The sequence below is a fragment of the Mangifera indica genome, chromosome 2 (assembly GCF_011075055.1).
Source record: "Mangifera indica cultivar Alphonso chromosome 2, CATAS_Mindica_2.1, whole genome shotgun sequence".
Classification (NCBI taxonomy): domain Eukaryota; kingdom Viridiplantae; phylum Streptophyta; class Magnoliopsida; order Sapindales; family Anacardiaceae; genus Mangifera; species Mangifera indica.
The window spans coordinates 23449723-23470082 of NC_058138.1; the positions used below are offsets into that span (position 1 = coordinate 23449723).

Below are 20360 nucleotides of genomic sequence, written 5' to 3' on the forward strand. Positions count from 1 at the left end.
TCAATTCATATATAGTTATTCAATCAAGACACACACACACACACACACACACACACACACATATATGTATACACACGCACGCACAAACACGAAAGTAGTTGAAAAGTGAATTCATCCACGTGAATAATATATTTAGACTGGACGTCCTGTTATTACTATTTTTATTGTTTATCAGTACAACTTTGTTGGTGCCTTGGTGGTCTGGTTTCATATGTAGAAGAAGAGCATTCACGTACTCATCTTTTAATATTATTATTGTCGCCAAGAACGGGAAGGAAAAGGAAAGAAATATTGAACTAGATAGTATACAAACACATATTCTTATTAAAATAAGGAGCTTCACACTACATATTATAGTAATGCAAGTAGATTTTGGATCTAACACAATTATCAATTAAAATTACACAACCTGCAAGATAGAACATATAGTTCCTATAATAGTAAGAAACAAGAGTATTATCGCTGCGACAGTTGCTGTGCTTCTCCATGGATTGCTGAAATATACTCTTTTCAAAGTTGTCTTGGCTCTATTCCAGGGATTGTTGTAGTGTTCTTTGAGCTGCTCGCTTAAGTTATGGTAAGAAGATTTGCTTTTAGGTATATGTTGATTAAGTTTGTTAAACATAGTTGCCACTGAAGCATCGTCCCCCATATGATTGGAAATAATTCCACTTCCAATGAGCAATTCCACATCCGTTTCATCATTAATAAGGTAATCCATCAGTTCAACATAATTGCAAACCTGAGCATTCTCCCGGTAAAGGCACTGCTCCAAAGCCATAATGTTTCTAAGCAGACATTCAGTAGAGTCAAATACATCTAGCCGTGGTATCTGCAATTCATTAGCTTCAAATTTTATATCAAGTACGCTCTGTCCTGTTTCAATTTCAATACACTTAAACTTTAACCCTGACTCATGTAGCTTTACTGCACAAGGTAAATCAGAAACCCAGTTTTTATCTGACACTGACGAGTAGCCTTCGAGTAGACTAATTCTTCTCCAATCTGTGAAATGTTTAACCTTATCAACGGTTGAAGTACTCAATCGAACACCCATAAATTTGCCAAAGAAATTAACACAAAGGTCCATGAAGGGAGGTAGGGAGGTGTCAACGGAAGCCAACTTGTATATTTTCTTGAGGACAAAATACGGAAGTTGATTTTCAAATAATTGCAAGTCAGTCCATAAAGTATTGACTGCTGCTGGTGTATCTAATAATAATATATCACTTGCATCATCTAAGCTCACTCGTAAGAAGATCTCTAAAATGAAAATAGAATCATATAAAATCATCGTAACAAACTCATGACTCTCAAGTGAAAATGCTTCTGCGTAACAATCACAAATTCTTTTTTCATTGTCCTCGATAAAACTTAGAATTTTATCTATTTTCTTTTTTTTCTCTGTTTGTATTTGTCGAAAAAAGCTTTTCACATACTTTTTTTTCTTTTCCATGTGAGATAATTCCTTTTTGTCATGGTGGAGGGGGCCAACTGAAATTACCTCAGGAGTGTAGACTTGCTCATTTACACTACGAATCTTTTTAGGCACCCTGTAAATAGAGCACTGACCACGAATACACTCGAGCTTCAGGCTTTCATCAGTGTCATTTAGCAACTCTTTGACCAGATCTTGTTTATAGGCAGCAGTCATCTCCATGTTCTGTAAAAAAAAGGACATTTACAGTGTCATTATTGTGAGTTAGAATAAACAACTCTATTGCATTCAAGATTGTGAGGTAACATGTGGCATTTTCCTATTAACCAGAAAAAATATATGATGTTTGAGGAAGAAAAGACCCATACTCTGTTATTATCACAAGTTCGAGTGAACACCCCCTCATTGTGCCTGGGATACTGAGGCAGAGGAGGGTTTTCAATATCCCTTGCATGTGCTAGATAAAGAAAATACAAAACAAAGTGGCCAAATCAAACCAAGCAAACTTCAAATAATCACTCAAAATAATAAATTGAAATGACAAAAGTACACTTAATAGATAACCATTACCCGAGTAATTACATGGACGAGGAACAGGTTTGATGGGCGGAGCTGCATTCTCAGTGATAAGTCCCTGTCACATAACGATGGGATAATATCAGCAAAAGACAGCCCATGAAGACAAAAACATATCAAGTAATGATCATATCATTGATAATTAAATGGTTTAGCAGCTTCCAGCAAGTAATATGATTCTACCACACGAAACACTCAAGATTGTGAGGTAACATGTGGCATTTTCCTATTAACCAGAAAAAATATATGATGTTTGAGGAAGAAAAGACCCATACTCTGTTATTATCACAAGTTCGAGCGTACACCCCCTCATTGCGCCCGGGATACTGAGACAGAGGAGGGTTTTCAAAATCCCTTGCAAATGCTAGATAAAGAAAATACAAAACAAAGTGGCCAAATCAAACCAAGCAAACTTCAAATAATCACTCAAAATAATAAATTGAAATGACAAAAGTACACTTAATAGATAACCATTACCCGAGTAATTACATGGACGAGGAACAGGTTTGATGGGCGGAGCTGCATTCTCAGTGATAACTCCCTGTCACATAACGATGGGATAATATCAGCAAAAGACAGCCCATGAAGACAAAAACATATCAAGTAATGATCATATCATTGATAATTAAATGGTTTAGCAGCTTCCAGCAAGTAATATGATTCTACCACACGAAACACTCAAGATTGTGAGGTAACATGTGGCATTTTCCTATTAAACAGAAAAAATATATGATGTTTGAGGAAGAAAAGACCCATACTCTGCTATTATCACAAGTTCGAGCGTACACCCCCTCATTGCGCCTGGGATACTGAGACAGAGGAGGGTTTTCAAAATCCCTTGCAAATGCTAGATAAAGAAAATACAAAACAAAGTGGCCAAATCAAACCAAGCAAACTTCAAATAATCACTCAAAATAATAAATTGAAATGACAAAAGTACACTTAATAGATAACCATTACCCGAGTAATTGCATGGACGAGGAACAGGTTTGATGGGCGGAGCTGCATTCTCAGTGATAACTCCCTGTCACATAACGATGGGATAATATCAGCAAAAGACAGCCCATGAAGACAAAAACATATCAAGTAATGATCATATCATTGATAATTAAATGGTTTAGCAGCTTCCAGCAAGTAATATGATTCTACCACACGAAACACTCAAGATTGTGAGGTAACATGTGGCATTTTCCTATTAACCGGAAAAAATATATGATGTTTGAGGAAGAAAAGACCCTTATTCTGTTATTATCACGAGTTTGAGTGTACACCACCTGATTGCGCTTGGGAAATTGAGACAGAGGAGGGTTTTCAAAATCCCTTGCATACTCTAGATAAAGAAAATACAAAACAGAATGGCCAAATCAAACCAAGCAAACTTCAAATAATCACTCAAAATAATAAATTGAAATGACACAAGTACACTTAATTAATCGATAACCATTACTCGAGTGTAGAGGAGGCGGAGGCGGAGGCCGAGACCGAGGCGGAGACGAAGACCCAGGCGGAAGCGGAGGCGGAGACTGAGGCCAAGACCGAGGCAGAGACGGAGACCGAGGCCAAGACCGAGGCCGAGACCGAGGCCGAGGCGGAGGCGAAGGCAGAGGTGGAGGCAGAACTACATTCTCAGTTATACCTCCCTGCCACATAATGATGGGATAATATCATCAAAAGACAGTCCATGAAGACACAAACATATCAAACAATGATCATATCTTCGATAATTAACTGGTTTAGCAGCGTCCAGCAAGTAATATGGTTCCACCACACTAAATACTCAAGATTGTGAGGTAGCATGTGGCAATTTCCTCTTAACCAGAAAAAATATATGATGTTGAGGAAGAAAAGACCCTTACTGTGTTACCATCATGAGTTTGAGTATACAATACTTGATTACGCTTGGGATACTGAGACAGAGGAGGGTTTCTAGCATCCCTTACCTCCACCAGATAAAGAAAATACAAAACAGAGTGACCAAATCAAACGAAGCAAACTTCAAATAATCACTCAAAATCATAAATTGAAACGACAGAAGTACCCTTAATTAATAGATAACCATTACTCGAGGGCAAACAACGAGGAGGTGAAACTACATTCTCAGTGATACCTTCCTATCACATAACGATGGGATAATATCATCAGAAGACAGTCCATAAAAACATAAACATATAAAGTAATGAACATATCATTGATAATTAAACGATTTAGAAGCTTCTATCAAGTAATATGATTCCCCCACACGAAACACTCAAACACCCTACCCTTAAACCAGGATCAGACTCGGACTCCAGGCTTTCATCAGTGTCAGTTGGCGACTCTTTGACCGAATCCTCTTGTGTCAAGGCAGCACTCATCTCCTTGTTCATTGTTTTGAAGTCAAAGGTCTGTCTATAACAATAGTCAATAACAATCAACTGATAATCACCCTCAGAAGAAAATTTTGACAAATTTTGTTTTTTGATCAGTTTTAACATAATAGAGTTTAGATTCGTTTATTCAAAACTAACAGGTGTTTTTTAATTTCGAAATAATTTTATGTGTTAGTACAAAAATCCCAAGCTCAAATAAACATTTGATTAATTTTGGGTGGATGAAAATGAATAAATGATAAGAATATATCATTAATTAAAATAACTAAAAAAGTGAAATTGAAACTGAATCTTTTGGCCCTGGAAAATAAGAATTGCACCAGAGAGTTCTTCCTCGCTCTTGATTATATTTCAGCTCGTACCATAATATATTTGATTTTATAGATGTGTCACTTAAACTTATGCTATCTCACTGCCTCACCTTGTATTACTATATTTATCTGTAATGTGCTTCCTCTTCTGGCTTTATATTTGATTTTAAGGGTGTGTATAATTTACTTCAAATTGTAAAATTAAACCAAACCATTTAAAAATTATATTTTAGTTCGGTTGGTTTGTAAAACGGTTTAATTTAGATTAAAGATTTTTCAAACCATTTTTTTTTGTTTAAGTTACAATTTAAGCAATTTTCAAATCAAAACAAACTATAAACTATATTTTTTAAAAAAATATATGTGTTTGATAAAATTTTTTAATAAGTAATTAGATGTATAATTTATTTTTATATTTATTTTATTATTTTATTTAAATATATATTATAAATATATTTTATATTTATATTATATTTTAAACAATTATAATTTAATTAATTTTATTAAATATTATATATATAAATAAATGGTTTTAATATAACACAAAAGAATAATTTTAAAAGATTTTCATTAAGATGATCCGATTATATATTAAGAATTTAATTTTTTATTATATATTTTATATACTTTTTTCAATAAATAAAATATTAAAATATTATAGTTCATACACCATTATTTGGGTTATTGAATAAAATAATTTATTTTTTTCATATATAGAGTCATTTTTTTTATTATACATATATATCCTAAAATATAAAATATTTAAAATATTTTTAAATTTTATATTTATCCAGTTAAGATTCACCTAATCAAGTATAAACTCACCTAATTAAGACATAAGACTCACTCACTCACCGAATTAAGAGTAAAATATGAGTTGAAGTGAGATGAAAATATGAAAATTTTTTATGATTTTGACATTGGGATGGCTGGTCAGGGTGTCAAACACCTAGCTAATTAATCTATTTATAAAAATTTGATTGGTTAATTAATTTATTATTAAAAATTTATTAGTCGAGGGGTTGGCCAACCAACTAACCCATTTGGCCAACCATCTGGTTAAACACTTAATGAACCAATTTATTTTTAAAAAATTAGTTGATTGACCAACCATCAGACTAATTCTAAATCTTATAATTTTTTTCTTTCAAAGATAAAATCGACTTAAAAAACGATTATATTTATATGTTAAAAAAATAATTATATATATATAAAATAAAATAAATAACTATTTTAATTAATATGTCCTTCATAATTTTAATTTGACAGCAACTCTTCTAGGTGGTCGAAATCTTTGATTCACGTTCACTCAGACCAATTAAATTAAGAAAAAATAAATACATGTTGATAAAAGAATATTTGCTGTTATGAGAAATTTTTAGTTGGATACGAATAGACCCATCAGAATTTCATTTTGCAGCTTTGTCAGAATTATTGAACATACTTGCACCTGAATCAGCCATAATCTTGATTCTTGCAAACTTTTTCTTTTGAAAATTAGTGACATGTGGTTGTGCATCATCGTATAATGACTTTTGCAAACATGTTTTAATTATTTTGTTTCTTTTTGCGTGAAATTTTGTTTCTTCAAACTTTGTTTAGGGAATTTTTGTATTTTTTCTTTCTATCACTTTTGTTTTTGTTTGTAAGATGGATAGGTGGATATTACCTTTTTTGAATAATTTTAAAAATGTTTTTGACATAATAAATGTCATTTGTGTTATAAATATAATTGAATAAATTACAAAATGAGTGAGTTGCAAAATGAAAAATATAATTTCATTAAACCAAGGCTGTAGAAAAGAAGAAGAAAGAAGTAAGAGTGAAGAAATAGGAAACAAGAAGCAAGACTGTTTGGATGAAGAGGTGTGTATACAAATGAAGGTAAGGGGATGTTTATATAGACAATTCACTGTCCCCATTATTGACTAATTTGCATGCTTATATTCTTGCATTCCTACCAATTTTTCTAAATTTATGGCATATGGTGGAAAATTCATTAGACATACAACACTCTCTTTTAGATTTTTACTATTTACAAATAATTATATTAATCTTATTAAAAAAAAACTTAATGAGATAAAAATCAAAACAAAAAAACATAAAGATAATTGAGACAAAATAATTAGAATATCTGTATTTATAATATACAAATAATATAATGACATAATAAAAAGATTACAATATACCTGAGTTGATCGTGTTGTTAGATTTCTACTACTTGCAGATAATTATATTAACCTTGTCAAAGAAAAACTCAATGAGATAAAAATCAAAACAAAAAAACATGAAGATAATTGAGACATCATAATTAAAATATCTGTATTATAATATACAAATAATATAATGACATAATAAAAAGATTACAATATACCTGAGTTGATCGTGTTGATAATATATTATAAATATAATTAAATAAATTGCAAAATGAGTGAATTGCAAAATAAGAAATATAATTTCATTAAACCAAGGCTGCGGAAAAGAAGAAGAAAGAAGCAAGAGTGAAAAAATAGGAAGCAAGAAGCAAGAGTGTTTGGATGAAGAGGTGTGTATACAAGTGAAGGTGAGGGGGTGTTTATATAGACAATTCACTACCCCCCATTATTAACTAATTTGCATGCTTATATTCTTGCATTCCCACCAATTTTTGACTCATATAGCTTTACTGTACAAGATAAATCATGAACCACTTCTGTGGCTGGCATTTGTAGCTTCATTGTACAAGCTAAATCATGATGCCAGATAATTTTTCAGTAGACTAATAATATTCTTGTGTCCTCTCATATATACTTTCCATCCAAAGTTCTTCTCACCACTTGGTCATTTGGACCTACAAAACCTTGCATTTTTCTTTAACAGGGAAAAAAAAACTGAAAGTTTTGGTTAATGCTCATAACAATTGAGCAAAGCCAAACAAATTATGACAACACCAAATACAAACATTTAGGGAATGATAAAAATTTTGAGTGAACCCGAGATTTCGCGTGTATTGCAGATAGATTATACGGTGGAAAAATTGACCTCCATTATGTGTAACTAAATTGCCTTAAAACCCTCCAATATGTGTGCTATTCTCCAAATAACCCTCCAATAAGAAAGTCTACATTCATAACCCCATGCATAGAAAAAATTTCAATTACCTTCTCCCATGTTTAATAATATTACAGTAAACCCCTAAGACGATTAGTGAAATTGATACGCTTCGTCGGATTTAATTCCCCGGTATAGCGTACTAAAATTACATAAACCCCCCAAACGCATGTGGTCAAATTTCACTTGCCCCCGTTACACATACTTATATTCCCTAAACTCCCCATCATGGGACACCATTTGTGGGGCCTAATAAAAGGAGAATTGAAGATGAAGTGGGCCTGATTTCACGTGATTCCGTAATTATATACATTTATGATTAAAGACGTGAAATCGCAGTTACAATTTTGGGGCATTTTCTGATGTCTTCAACTTCAACCCCACCATTGATCTGTACAAAAGAAGATAGATTTGATTCCTCCCATATGAGATCTACCTGTCACTTCCATAGTGTCGATTGGATTAATTAAGGGATAAAGAAAGCTAAACCTTGCTTTTAAGCTCGGATTGGAGTTTGAATTCATGAAAATTAAGTTTAAATTTGGTTCAATTTATTTTGAATTTGACCTTTTAATTAATTTATTATTAAAATAATATTTTTTTAATACATATTAATTAAAATAATATCATTTTATATCAAAATTTTTAATTTATAAATTTAATAAATAGTTTAAACTTAAATTCAAATTTAATTAAACTTATATAAAACTGATTCATTTTAAACTTATTCAAATTAAATTTAAACTCAAATTTAAATAAATTTAATTTGAATATAACTTTCAAAATTAACTCAAGAGTGTAAACTTTTTTATCTACACTACGAATGCTTCTAGGCACCCTGTAAATACAGGGCTGACCAGAAAAAGACTTTTATCAATGCCAGTTAGCAACTCGTTGATCAGATATTCTCGTTGACAGGCAACAGTCATCTCCGTCTTGATAAAAAAAAAGGACTTTTACAGTGTCATTATCGTGAGTTAGAATAAACAACTGTATTGCACTCAAGATTGTGACGCAACATGTGGCATTTTCCCGGTATTTTTTCTCTTGTAAAATTAATTTATATCACTAATATTTATTATATAATATAACACGTATTATATCATATAATATATTTATTAAATTATATTAATTTAATATATTTTATAATATATATTATTTTTTATATATATTTTATTATATCATATTATAAAATATATATTATATATTATAAAATATTAAAAATTATTATTCAAATTATAATTTAAATTAGAGTAAATTATTTTTATTAATTTGATTTAATTTATTTTAAAAAAAATTAAATTTTTTTTTTGGAATCCACCGTATTTAATTTTATGTAATAAGTGTCTATCCGAAAATGCATACGATTTAAATGAAGTATATAATTTTATATACTAATGTACGGCAACAATAATTTAGTTTGACAGCAATCTCTGAAGGATGATTCACGTTCATTGGGACCAATTAAATGAAGTAAAAATAAATACACGTTCATGAAAGTGTATTGTCTGTTATGTGAAATTTTTAGCTGCATACGAATAGATCCTAATGATTTTAAAATTAGATCAGATTAGTTTATTCGATTGATTAAATTAAAAATTAATTTTAAATCTAGTTTGATTAATATAAAAAGTTAGTTTTATTATTAATTCAATCATATATGATCAAATTAGATTTGATCAAATTTTTAAATTTTTTTAAATTTTAATTTAATAATAAATTGAATTAATTAATTTTTTTGATTAAATTGGTAAAATTGTGAACTAATAAAGTATTTATTTGATTACCAATCTAATTTAAAAATTATGGAGAGACCCATCAGATCTTCCTTTGTAGCCTGGTACAGGCGAATTTGTCAGAAATCTTGATTCTTGCAAACTTTCTTTTGAAACTTAGTCACGGGTGATTGTGCATCATTTGAATCATTAAGCAACTTTGCATGTGAATTTGTCCGAAATCTTGGATCCTGCAAACTTTTCTTTTGAAAATTAGGCACGGGTGCTTGTGCATCATTTATTTTGCAGGAGCATTGATATCTTTGATGGCTTTTGCAATCATTTTTTAATTTTTTATTTAAATGGAACATGTTTTTTTTTTTCAAACTTTATTCAAGAAATTTTGTGTTGAAAGATCTTTACCTCAATTAAAAAGATTAAGAATTTTCGTAATATGCATACATAAATGAGTTATGAAATTTAGATTTTTTTTATTTTGATAATATTTGAACTTACAAGAGTCGCAATCTACACAAATAAATTCATAAAATTTTTGTGATTTTTTAAAATCAATTGAGACATAATGAAACCCTTTGAAAAAACAATTTTTATTAAAAATTTTAGATCTTTAATTTGGAATTCTTCTTCTAGGATTAGGATGATTATTGATGTTTCTTTTCAAAAATATTTTTATCATGGCTTTAGAGATTTTTGAGGCGTTTTGTCAGTTGTAATAACTGTAATTTCTTTGTATTTAAAAGAGTAATTCAACTGTTTTATTTATATTTTTAAAGCATTTTTTCCCAATATTTTCATAAATATTTGGATTTTCTTTTCTTCCTTTAGGGGGTTTCTCTTCAACAACGGTCAAAGTCATTTTTGGGATTTGTTAGAGCATTGAAAATATTTTCAAAAATTACTTCTCACAAAACTATAAATAGACCATTCAAGAGTGTTTGAATTAATCATATTGATATAGTTAATTATATAATAATAATATCTAACTATTTACATCATTCTTATCTATTTAGATCAGTTTGAAAAGCACCTCTTTATTAATCAGACAGACAAGCTTTTACATAAAGGTAAATCTGCCATAATATGAAATGAAAATCTTTGGTAATCATAAAGACAATCAATTGGTATTCATAGGAAAAGATGATTAAGAATGATTTGATTGCAGAATAAGATTGGGAAAATTAAGTGTGAACGGGACTTTTGGAAATTAGGTTTAAAATGAATCAATGAGTTATGAGTCCAAGTCTTCTGCATCCTGTCGTCTATCAACCAGTAAATGCTGCACCCAGTAACATTTACAGAGGGATTGTGGAAAAGGCAACGCGTTTTGATGATTTAGAAATTGACCCATTTGGTTCTATCTATGTAAACTGTCTTTCTCTTCTTAGTTAAAGCCAAAGAGAAAAGTCTCCAGGACTTGGATTCAACGCGGTGGTTACGTAGTGTGAATTTGACTTTTGATTGTATGGAATATATATATATATGTATATATAGTGTTGTTGTTGCTGTACTTCTAAATTCTTATTCTTTAATTTTAAAAAACTTTATTATTCACTCATGGAGTATTAAATCGGTTAGTTTTAAAAATAAAATTATTATTTTATTTATAAAATTTTATCTTTTTCTTCTCTACATCTTTAAAAATAACAATATAAAAATTATTAGTTACTAAAATACAAATTTTTCCTAAAATAACAATTTATAATTATTTGTAACTAAAAAAATTAGTTACAAAACATTAAGTTTACCTTTATTTTACAGCTAAAAATTTAGTTGTCAAAACATAATTAATTGTAACTAAATTTTTAGTTACAAAAAATTAATTTTATTCACGTATTTCTCAACTAACATTATAGTTGCCAAACAAATGTATTTATAACTAAAATTTTAGTTGCTAAATAATCGAAAGGATGAAATAATTTTGCAACAAAACATTTAGTTGCCAAAATAAAATTATTTGTAACTAAAAAATTAGTTGTAGAACATTAAGTTTATCTCTATCTTGCAGCTAAAAATTTAATTGTCAAAATATAATTACTTGTAACTGAAAAATTAGTTGTAGAAAATAAACTTTTCAAATAAGTTTGGATTATGGTTTAAACTTATTAAAAATAATTTACTTTTCAAATATATTCTACTTAATAAATAGGCCAAATGGCTATTTCCCACCCAATGAAATGACATATCTCCACCCATTTAGTTTGGAAAAACCAATTTCTCACCCATTTGTCAAAATTAATTATTAATTTTTATAGTTAAAGCGTATTTATATTATTATAATCAAATATTATAATATTGTTGTTTTGTGGGGTGTCATTGTTACCTTTTTTTTTTAACTTACTAAGGTTAAATGAGTATTTTTCTTCTATCTTATTTGGAAAATTATCATATTTACCCCATATATTTTGAAATTATAACATAATCTCAATAGTTTGTAATATAACATTTACATCCCTTATTTATTGTGTATTTTGCGTGTAACGAAAAATTTTAAAACTATTGTGGGGCATTTTGAAATTTTAAAATTAAAATTTTTTGAACACCTCTAATATTTTCAAAAATTATAATGTACCTTTAAACATATGATTATACGTCATTAACACTCCTATCTATATTTGTTTCAGTATTTTAATAAAAGATTAATAAAATTTGTTAAAAAATTTAACAGTTGGATGAGAAATTTAGGATTGAAGTGTTATTTAGCCCCCTTTTATATATATATATATATATATATATAATCACTTGAACTTGTTTGTTATATGAATTAATGTAAATAAATTAATCTAAACCAAGTGAGAATCTAGTTTCCCATCTATTTGTCAAAGTAAACTGTTAATTTCAATACTTAAAGGCAATTTATACTATTTTATATCTCTTGTTTATTGTATATTTTAGGAATATAACTGAAAATTTTGAAACTATTGAGAGGTATATTGTAAATTTTAAAAATTTTAAGAAAGCCCCAAACTTTTTTCAAATAAAAAGAAACCCATAAAATTTCATGAACACCCCTAATATTTTAAAAATTATAATTTACTTTCAATCATATAATTATACGTCATTAACACTCCGATCTATATTTGTATCAATGATTTTTTTATTATTTTTAATTAAAATTAATTAGGGTTGTTTAATAGTAAAGTGTAATTTAGCTTGAGGGTTTTTTTTTTTTCTTTTCAGTAATTTTATAAAAAAGTTAACAAAATTTGTTAAAAAATTTAACATATGGGAGGGAAATTGGCTTTTCCAAACTATATATCATTTCGTCAAACCTTAGGTGGGAAATAGTCATCAGGCCTACTAAATAATATTGTATTATAATTATATATAACATGAAATGAATATATAAAATAAACAAGTAAATTATATTTATATTTATATATATAACAAGTGATATAAATCCCCATTTTGTTGTATTTTATTTGAGTCTTTACAACGTAACTATCACTTATGAAACTATTGAAAGAGATTTAAAAAATTTCAAAAATACTCTCAAATTTTTCAAATTTCCAACAACCCTTGAAAAAATTATTAACATCCCAAAATTTACAAAAATTACAAAACACCTCAAAGATACGATTATACATCATTGACACTCTTATGCTTATTTATACTTGCAATTTTTTATTTTTAATTGAAATTAATATAAATTAGTGACATAAAAAGTTATTTAATAAATTTTGGGGACAAAGTGTGATTTGGTTTGAGGGCTTTTTTTTCTTTTCAATAATTTTATAAAAAAAATATAACAAATTTTTTGATAAATTTTTGCATATGGTGAGAAAATAATTTTTTTTTTAAACTTAAATGGTGAAAATTTCTCATTTCATCAAACCTTGGGTGTGAAATAGTTATTTGACCTATATATAATATAAAACAATACAGTTTATGATTTGGTTTGAAAACCACCTAACTTGCAACCCAAAACCGTAAATTATTTTTCTAAATTTATTAACCGAAACCAAATTTAAACCAAACCAAACCAATACATAATAATTTATTTGTGGGAGAAAATGATTAAATTAAGTAAATTAAAGTGATGGATCTCCATATAAGATTCTTCCAAACATAAGTCTTGGTCAATGGTTGTTAAGGTGGTGGAGCTTTCTTAGAATTCTAAATTTAAACTCATAATGAAATTAATCTTTTATAAGTTTAGACAATTGTGTTGAGAGACTTGAAAAATTAGGAGTATTTCACTTAATTTTAGAAAACTTTAAATATTTACAATCACATCGATAAAAGTGCGAAGGAATCATGATCATTGTAGGTCATATTTTCTCTAATAATGTAAATACACTTTAAGAAAAATTTAATACTCCTTTATGTCAACCAATGTAATTGTAACACCTAGCTTCTATAAATTCTTGACTTGAAAAATGAGGCTACGTTCACAACACTGTTAGAAAAAGTTGATGGTCTTCTAAGTCTATGTAATTGGAATATTAATAGAGTACAAATATGAATGAGAAAAAGGCAATTGTTGCATTCACATTGACTCAAAAAGTCTAAAAAAAAAAAAGACAAACGTGAATCGAATATGAATAGGCTCCCACTAAATAAAAAAAAGTTAAATTTGTTTCCATGATTTACTATTGAAGAAATTCATAAAGTATAGCTTTAATCAATACAAGTAAAATCTTATGAAATCCTTATATGTTTCTTTAATTACATTAACTAGGGTAGTAAATAAGCAGTGTACCTGTCAACCAGTTTACATTAACTTGGAAAATATGGTATAAAATTATTTAATAAAATTTTAGGGGTAAATATATTTAATAAAATTTTAGGAGTAAAGTGTCATTTACCCCTTATATATATAAAACTATATGTACAAATAATATTGGATATTATTTTATATTACATTTTTAATTGTCCAATCATATAATAATATATTGTTCTTTTATTATTTTAGGAAAATTATAATAAATGGCCAAAATTAAGGGGGTTTAAGAAAATTATCCAAAACAATAAGGTTTAATAAAAAATGCCCAACTTTTGTGAAATGACAAAACTGCCCTTGTATATTAACAAGGAATTCCCACTGTTTCCACGATTTTTGAGTAATTTTTTTATTATTGACATTCTAAAGTATTTCAATATATTTATTTATTCATAACATATTATTTTCAATGTAGTTTTCACAAATTGATGTTTTTCAATTCGAATTCAGAAATACAAATTTCTTCTTTCTAAACGAATTTGTAGTAATTGATATTAAATAAAAATGAGAGTGAAAGTGAGTATTTAAGTGATATAAAATATGTATGTAATAAGAGTGAGAGTGAGGGACTTTATATAAATGTGATGAAGAGTAATTTTGATATTTTAAAAACATTAGGGCATTTTTGCTTAAGAATGGTGAATTTAGGTGTTTTTGCTTAGAAATAGTAAAATTAGACATTTTTGCTTAATAGAGGGGTAATTTGACTATTTATTATAATTTCCCTTATTATTATTAGGGTAAACATTTTTTTTAATAGTTGCTTGAGAAAAGATTATATTGAGTAAATTACTTTGTACAAAATCCCTCATTCTCAGAAAATACTCTGTACAAATAAGATTAATATTTTTAAATTTGCAGTGTCACATCCAGAATAACTGTTGCTAATTAATCTGAACGGTCAAAAAACTGCAAATAAAGATTTATATAATAATTTTTCACAAGATAATGGAAAGAGAGAATAGGAATGGAAAGAAAATCATGCCTACAAAATGTGCCAACTCCAATTTAAAGCAATAAAGACGAGAAAAAGAGGTAATTGTTGCATTCACATTGACTCAAAGTCTAAGAAACTGTATAAACGCAGAAATGAAAAGTAATATTACGTCTAAAATGTGTTTGGTATTTTTAAATTAGACAAACAAAGTAATTATAAATTATAATATTAGTATATATTCAAAAGTAATATTATGCAAACAAATTATATTTATTATACAAAAAATCTTTAACAAATTGATGTGAAAATTCTACTTTTTTTTCGTCTATATGGATAATATTATTCATTTATTAATTTCCTTTTATTTTAGTTGTTTTATTTTTATTTAATGTATATTTCATTGTTTGGAGACTGAGAGTTGAGCAAAGTATTAATACTTTTTAATTGCATTACTAAAAAGTTATTGATTTTAAATAAAAGAAGAAAAAATATTTTATTAATGGAAAACACGTGGAAATCCAAGAGAAATGAGGGTCTCATTGTAATATATATAGAGTAAGGGCATTGTGTTGTGAGTCACAAGAGCTAGCAATATATAGCTTATTATACAGATTAGAAATGGGTTGTAAGTGGATTTTGATGTTGTTAGTAATGGAGTTGGTTTGTTTGGGTGAGTGTTGTCTGGATGAAGAGAGAAGTGCCCTTCTGCAACTTAAACCTTTTTTCAATTATTATGATTTTAATTACAAACGTCTCAAGCTTTCCAATTGGGTAGAGAATTCAGACTGTTGTGCATGGGAAATGGTTAAGTGCGACAACATTAATGGCAGAGTCATCGAACTTGATCTTTCTAGAGAAAGTTATTTGAATCTAGAAGAACCCCGATATCTAAATGCATCTTTGTTTTTTCCTTTCCAACGACTACAAATACTGTATTTAGATAACAATAATATAAACGGTTGTGTTGAGAGCGAAGGTCAATTATCTTTCTCCTTTGAACTTTATTATTTCTATATTTAGCATTATATTTAATTTTCTGTTAATTTATTTACATCTACCTAGTATCATATGATTTTAATAAAATCTACAAATTCCTCAAAAATTTCTCCTTTGTAGATTTATATTATTTGTAAGCATTTAATAAAAATACTGGCAAAGGTCCTCACATATATTCTGTGAATAATTTTGTGATACATTATATGATTATATACATGAAACAATTTATTGGCTTGAAAATGTTTGAGTAGTTGCAGGTTTTGAGAGGCTATCAAGGCTGAGAAACTTGGAGCAACTAAGTTTAACTGGAAACAAATTCAATAATAACATCTTATCATCTCTAGCCAGTCTCTCATTAAAAAAATTGTATCTAAATGAGAATAATTTGAATGGGAGTACTAATATTCAAGGTAAACCATAATTTCAACTATTTTTTCTTTGTCTTTTTTGTTTTGTTGAATTTACAATATAATTAGATATTTTAAATTAAATATATGAAACAGTACTTAATCTTGTGAAATTGTTTGACTATTTTTAGGTTTGAGTAATTTGAAGGTTCTAGGTTTAAGTCATAACAACCTCAATAATAGAATATTATCATCTTTAGCTGATCTTTCTTCATTAAAATCTTTGTATGTGAATAAAATTAGATTGAACGGAACTGTTGATGTTGAAAGTAAGCATGATAAAATTTCTCTTATGATCAATTTTTAATCAATTTTGTTTCATTTATCACTAGGATTATATTCCCTAAAGAACTTAGAGGAATTGCACATGAGTTGGAATAAGATTGACCAATTTGTAAACTTCAAAGGTAAATAATGATTTCTGTTTCATTTCTTGGTATATATTACATTGAAGATTGTTGATTATAAATTTAGTTTTTTAACATATAGATTATGGAGGCTTGAAGAACTTGAGTATCCTTTATCTATATAATATGGAAACCACTAATGCAACTGCCCTCTTCTTATCAACATTGATGTCATTCTCCTCCTTGAAGACACTTTATTTTTCATATAATGATGCTACTCAAATTGAGATTACTCAAGGTAAGAAATAAGTTAAAGTTATGATGCAAAAACAAAATTTCTGACAAATTTTCAATTACTTATCTAGTGTTATTTTAACAGAGTTGCACAATGTGACCAGCAGCCTAGAAGAATTGTTCTTGGATTATAATAAGCTCCATATAAACTTTCCAAATATTGTTAAAATTTTTCCTTCACTGAAATATTTGTCAATGTGGCATTGTGAGCTCAACTACTTCTCAGAAATTAAAGGTATATAAATGATTGTGTGACGTGCTATTCAGATCAATTTCCATATATATAACCTAGAGTCATTTTAAATATGTTGTTCTGTTACAACAGAGTTGCAGAATTTGACCAGCTTGGAAGAATTGCAGTTGTACTACTCTAAGCTCCCCAGAAGTTTTCTACAATTTGTTGCACCTTTTACTTCACTGAGAGATTTGTCAATCAGGAATTGTGAGTTCAATGGCATCCCAAAAATTCAAGGTAAATAAAAGATTAATTACAATGTGCTATATATTCTACTTAATTATATGTGCAATGAAATTCACGAAAATTCATGTCAATATTGTAGGTCCCCTTAATCTAAAAAATTTGGAAAGTTTGGACATGGAATATACTACTCTCAACACAAGCTTTTCTAAAATCTTTAGGCTGGGAACTTCTCTTAAAACATTATCATTGTCTCACTGCGGACTCAGTGGCACATTGGCTGACCAAGGTTAGTAATTTGCTCATATTCTTTCTCCTTTCTCCTCCCTAAGTCAAAATTAATTATAATTACAATGACCTAATGAGAATATAAAGGAATTACAAGTATTAATATACATAAAATTGTTTTTAATTTTAAGCTTGGAGATTGCGATTCTACCTTCTATTGTTTAAGACATTGGATTCTTCATAAATAAAAGACATGTTTCATTATAGGCTTGTGTGAGCTGATGGATTTGGAAGAGTTGGATATTGGCTATAATGATTTAACGGGTGTCTTACCTCTATGTCTTGCAAATTTGACTTCACTTTGACAATTAGATATATCTTCTAACCAAATTATTGGAAACATCTCCTCATCTCCCCTTAATAACCTAAAATCCATTGAAGTCCTCTACATTTCAGACAATCTCTTTGAAATCCCAATTTCACTCAATTCATTTTTTAACCTTTCAAATCTCAAAAATTTCGAGAGTGAAAATAACCAAATTTATATTGAAACCATGTCATATTCCATGACCCCAAAATTCCAATTAAATTCCATCAAATTATTTTGTTATGGAAGTGTTGGCCCTTTTCCAAAATTTCTTTACCATCAACATGACTTACGATATGTTGATCTCTCTCACATTAACTTGACTGGAGAATTTCCGTATTGGCTATTATACAACAATACCCAATTGAAATCACTTATACTAGTTAATAATTCTCTTTTAGGGAGTTTCCAACTATCATTTCAACCTCATATGAATTTATCAATACTAGATATCTCCTTAAATTTCTTCCATGGTCAAATTTTGATGAATATTGGTGCAAAACTACTAGGGCTAATGCTGTTAAACATGTCTAGAAATGATTTCAATGGTAACATTCCATCTACTCTTGGTAATATGAGCTCATTGCTAAGTTTAGACATATCAGACAATAACTTGTCTGGTGGAATACCTGAACAGTTGGTCATAAGTTGCTCCTTACTAAGAGTACTTATTCTTTCAAACAACAATTTGCAAGGCCAAATCTTTTCTAATAATTTTGGCTTGACAAAGTTACGAGGTTTACAATAGGATGACAACCATTTTAGAGGAAAGATTCCAGAAAGTTTGTTAAATTGCTATACTTTAGAAGTGTTACATCTCAATGATAACAATCTCTCAGGTAAGATTCCAAGATGGTTTGGAAATCTATCATATTTAATTGATATAGTGATGTTTAATAATCAGCTTGAAGGTCTACTTCCAAAGAAACTTTGTCAATGTCAAAATCTTGAAATTTTGGATATTTCAGAGAACAATATATTTGGAAGTTTACTGCCCTGTCTTGGCCTTTCAAATATCAGACAGGTTCACTTGTCAAGAAATAGATTAAGGGGACAATTAAGAAATGCTCTTTGCATTAATAGTTCTTTCTTGGAGGTCTTAAATCTTAGCTATAACCACATAGAAGGGGACATTCCAAGTTGGATCGAGAAACTTTTGTCCTTACGTTACTTGATCTTAAGTAACAACAATCTTAAAGGTGAATTACCTACACAATCATGCAATTTGAGAGAATTATGTTTGATAGATCTTTCTCAAAACAATCTTTTTGGTAAAATCCCTTCTTGCCTAAATTTTACCACCCTCTATGAAGGAAGTGAGAATGATGAAAGTTTAATTTATGAATTTTTTGTTCCTTATTATGGAGTTGTGATAAGGGGAAGTGAAGAATCAATACAGTTCACTACTAAAAGTATATCTTACTCTTACAAAGCAAAAATGCTTGCATATATGTCTAGAATTGATCTTTCATGCAATAGATTATTCGGTGAAATTCCTTATCAAATTGGAAATCTTACAAAGATTCATAATCTTAATCTTTCTCATAATAATTTAACAGGATCAATCCCAAAAACATTCCCAAACCTCAAATAGATTGAGAGTTTAGATCTTTCTTACAACAATTTGAATGGGAATATCCCTTCTGAACTAGTAGAGATAAACACTTTGTCTGTATTCAGTGTAGCATACAATAATTTATCAGGCCAAACACCTAAAAGGATTGGACAATTTGCAACCTTTGAAGAGAGTAGCTATGAAGGAAATAAATTTCTTTGTGGATTGCCATTGAATAAAAGTTGCTACCCACCAAAATCACCATCGTTGACACCAAAGGCTTCATCAATTATTGAAGAAGATGATAGTGATCTTGTTGATATGAATATTTTCTATATAAGTTTCGTAGTGACCTACATAGTTGTACTTATAGTATTCGCGGGAATTTTGTATATAAATCCATATTGGCGACAGACATTGTTTTCTTTTGTGGAGATGTGGATGCTCTCTTGCTATTACTTTGTTATTGATCATTTTACACTTTTTTGTCGTTAAATTGTGTTGTATTATGTACGTATGTCAACCTTTTATATTTGAATATAAGGTTTTAAAGTCAAGTTATAAAAAAAAT

At 28.7% G+C, this 20360-nt stretch overlaps 1 protein-coding gene and 1 pseudogene across 10 annotated transcripts; one reads left to right on the forward strand and one right to left on the reverse strand.

Annotated features, from left to right (window-relative positions):
- Nucleotides 1-304: 304 nt before the first annotated feature.
- Nucleotides 305-7121, reverse strand: LOC123203202 (UPF0481 protein At3g47200-like). 10 transcript variants are annotated; one of them, XM_044619476.1, is made up of 12 exons: nucleotides 7069-7121; nucleotides 6884-6935; nucleotides 4276-4402; nucleotides 3462-3654; nucleotides 3250-3344; nucleotides 2975-3038; nucleotides 2773-2861; nucleotides 2492-2555; nucleotides 2290-2378; nucleotides 2009-2072; nucleotides 1807-1895; nucleotides 305-1663 (listed from the first exon to the last, which is right to left on the reverse strand). In XM_044619476.1, exons 3-12 carry the CDS (start codon nucleotides 4378-4380, stop codon nucleotides 401-403), a joined length of 2115 nt encoding a protein of 704 aa, XP_044475411.1. In that variant the 5' UTR covers nucleotides 4381-4402; nucleotides 6884-6935; nucleotides 7069-7121; the 3' UTR covers nucleotides 305-400. The 10 variants fall into 10 exon arrangements, with proteins under 10 accessions (XP_044475411.1, XP_044475401.1, XP_044475452.1 ...); XM_044619466.1 differs by having other exon boundaries at nucleotides 4276-4398; nucleotides 7069-7106; XM_044619517.1 differs by lacking the exons at nucleotides 6884-6935; nucleotides 7069-7121 and having other exon boundaries at nucleotides 305-832; nucleotides 1505-1663; nucleotides 4276-4905.
- Nucleotides 7122-15828: 8707 nt separating this feature from the next.
- On the forward strand, nucleotides 15829-20284 carry LOC123208739 (annotated as a pseudogene).
- Nucleotides 20285-20360: the final 76 nt, after the last annotated feature.

Excerpts from the sequence above, each read along its gene's own strand:
- LOC123203202 (XM_044619450.1), bottom strand. The coding sequence starts at position 4,488 with ATGTTAAAACTGATCAAAAAACAAAATTTGTCAAAATTTTCTTCTGAG. Across the intron at positions 3,345-3,461 it reads TCCGCCTCCTCTACACTCGA|AGTATGCAAGGGATTTTGAA; the intron begins GTAATGGTTATC and ends TTCTTTATCTAG. Across the intron at positions 2,556-2,772 it reads GAACTTGTGATAATAGCAGA|GGAGTTATCACTGAGAATGC; the intron begins GTATGGGTCTTT and ends GTTATGTGACAG.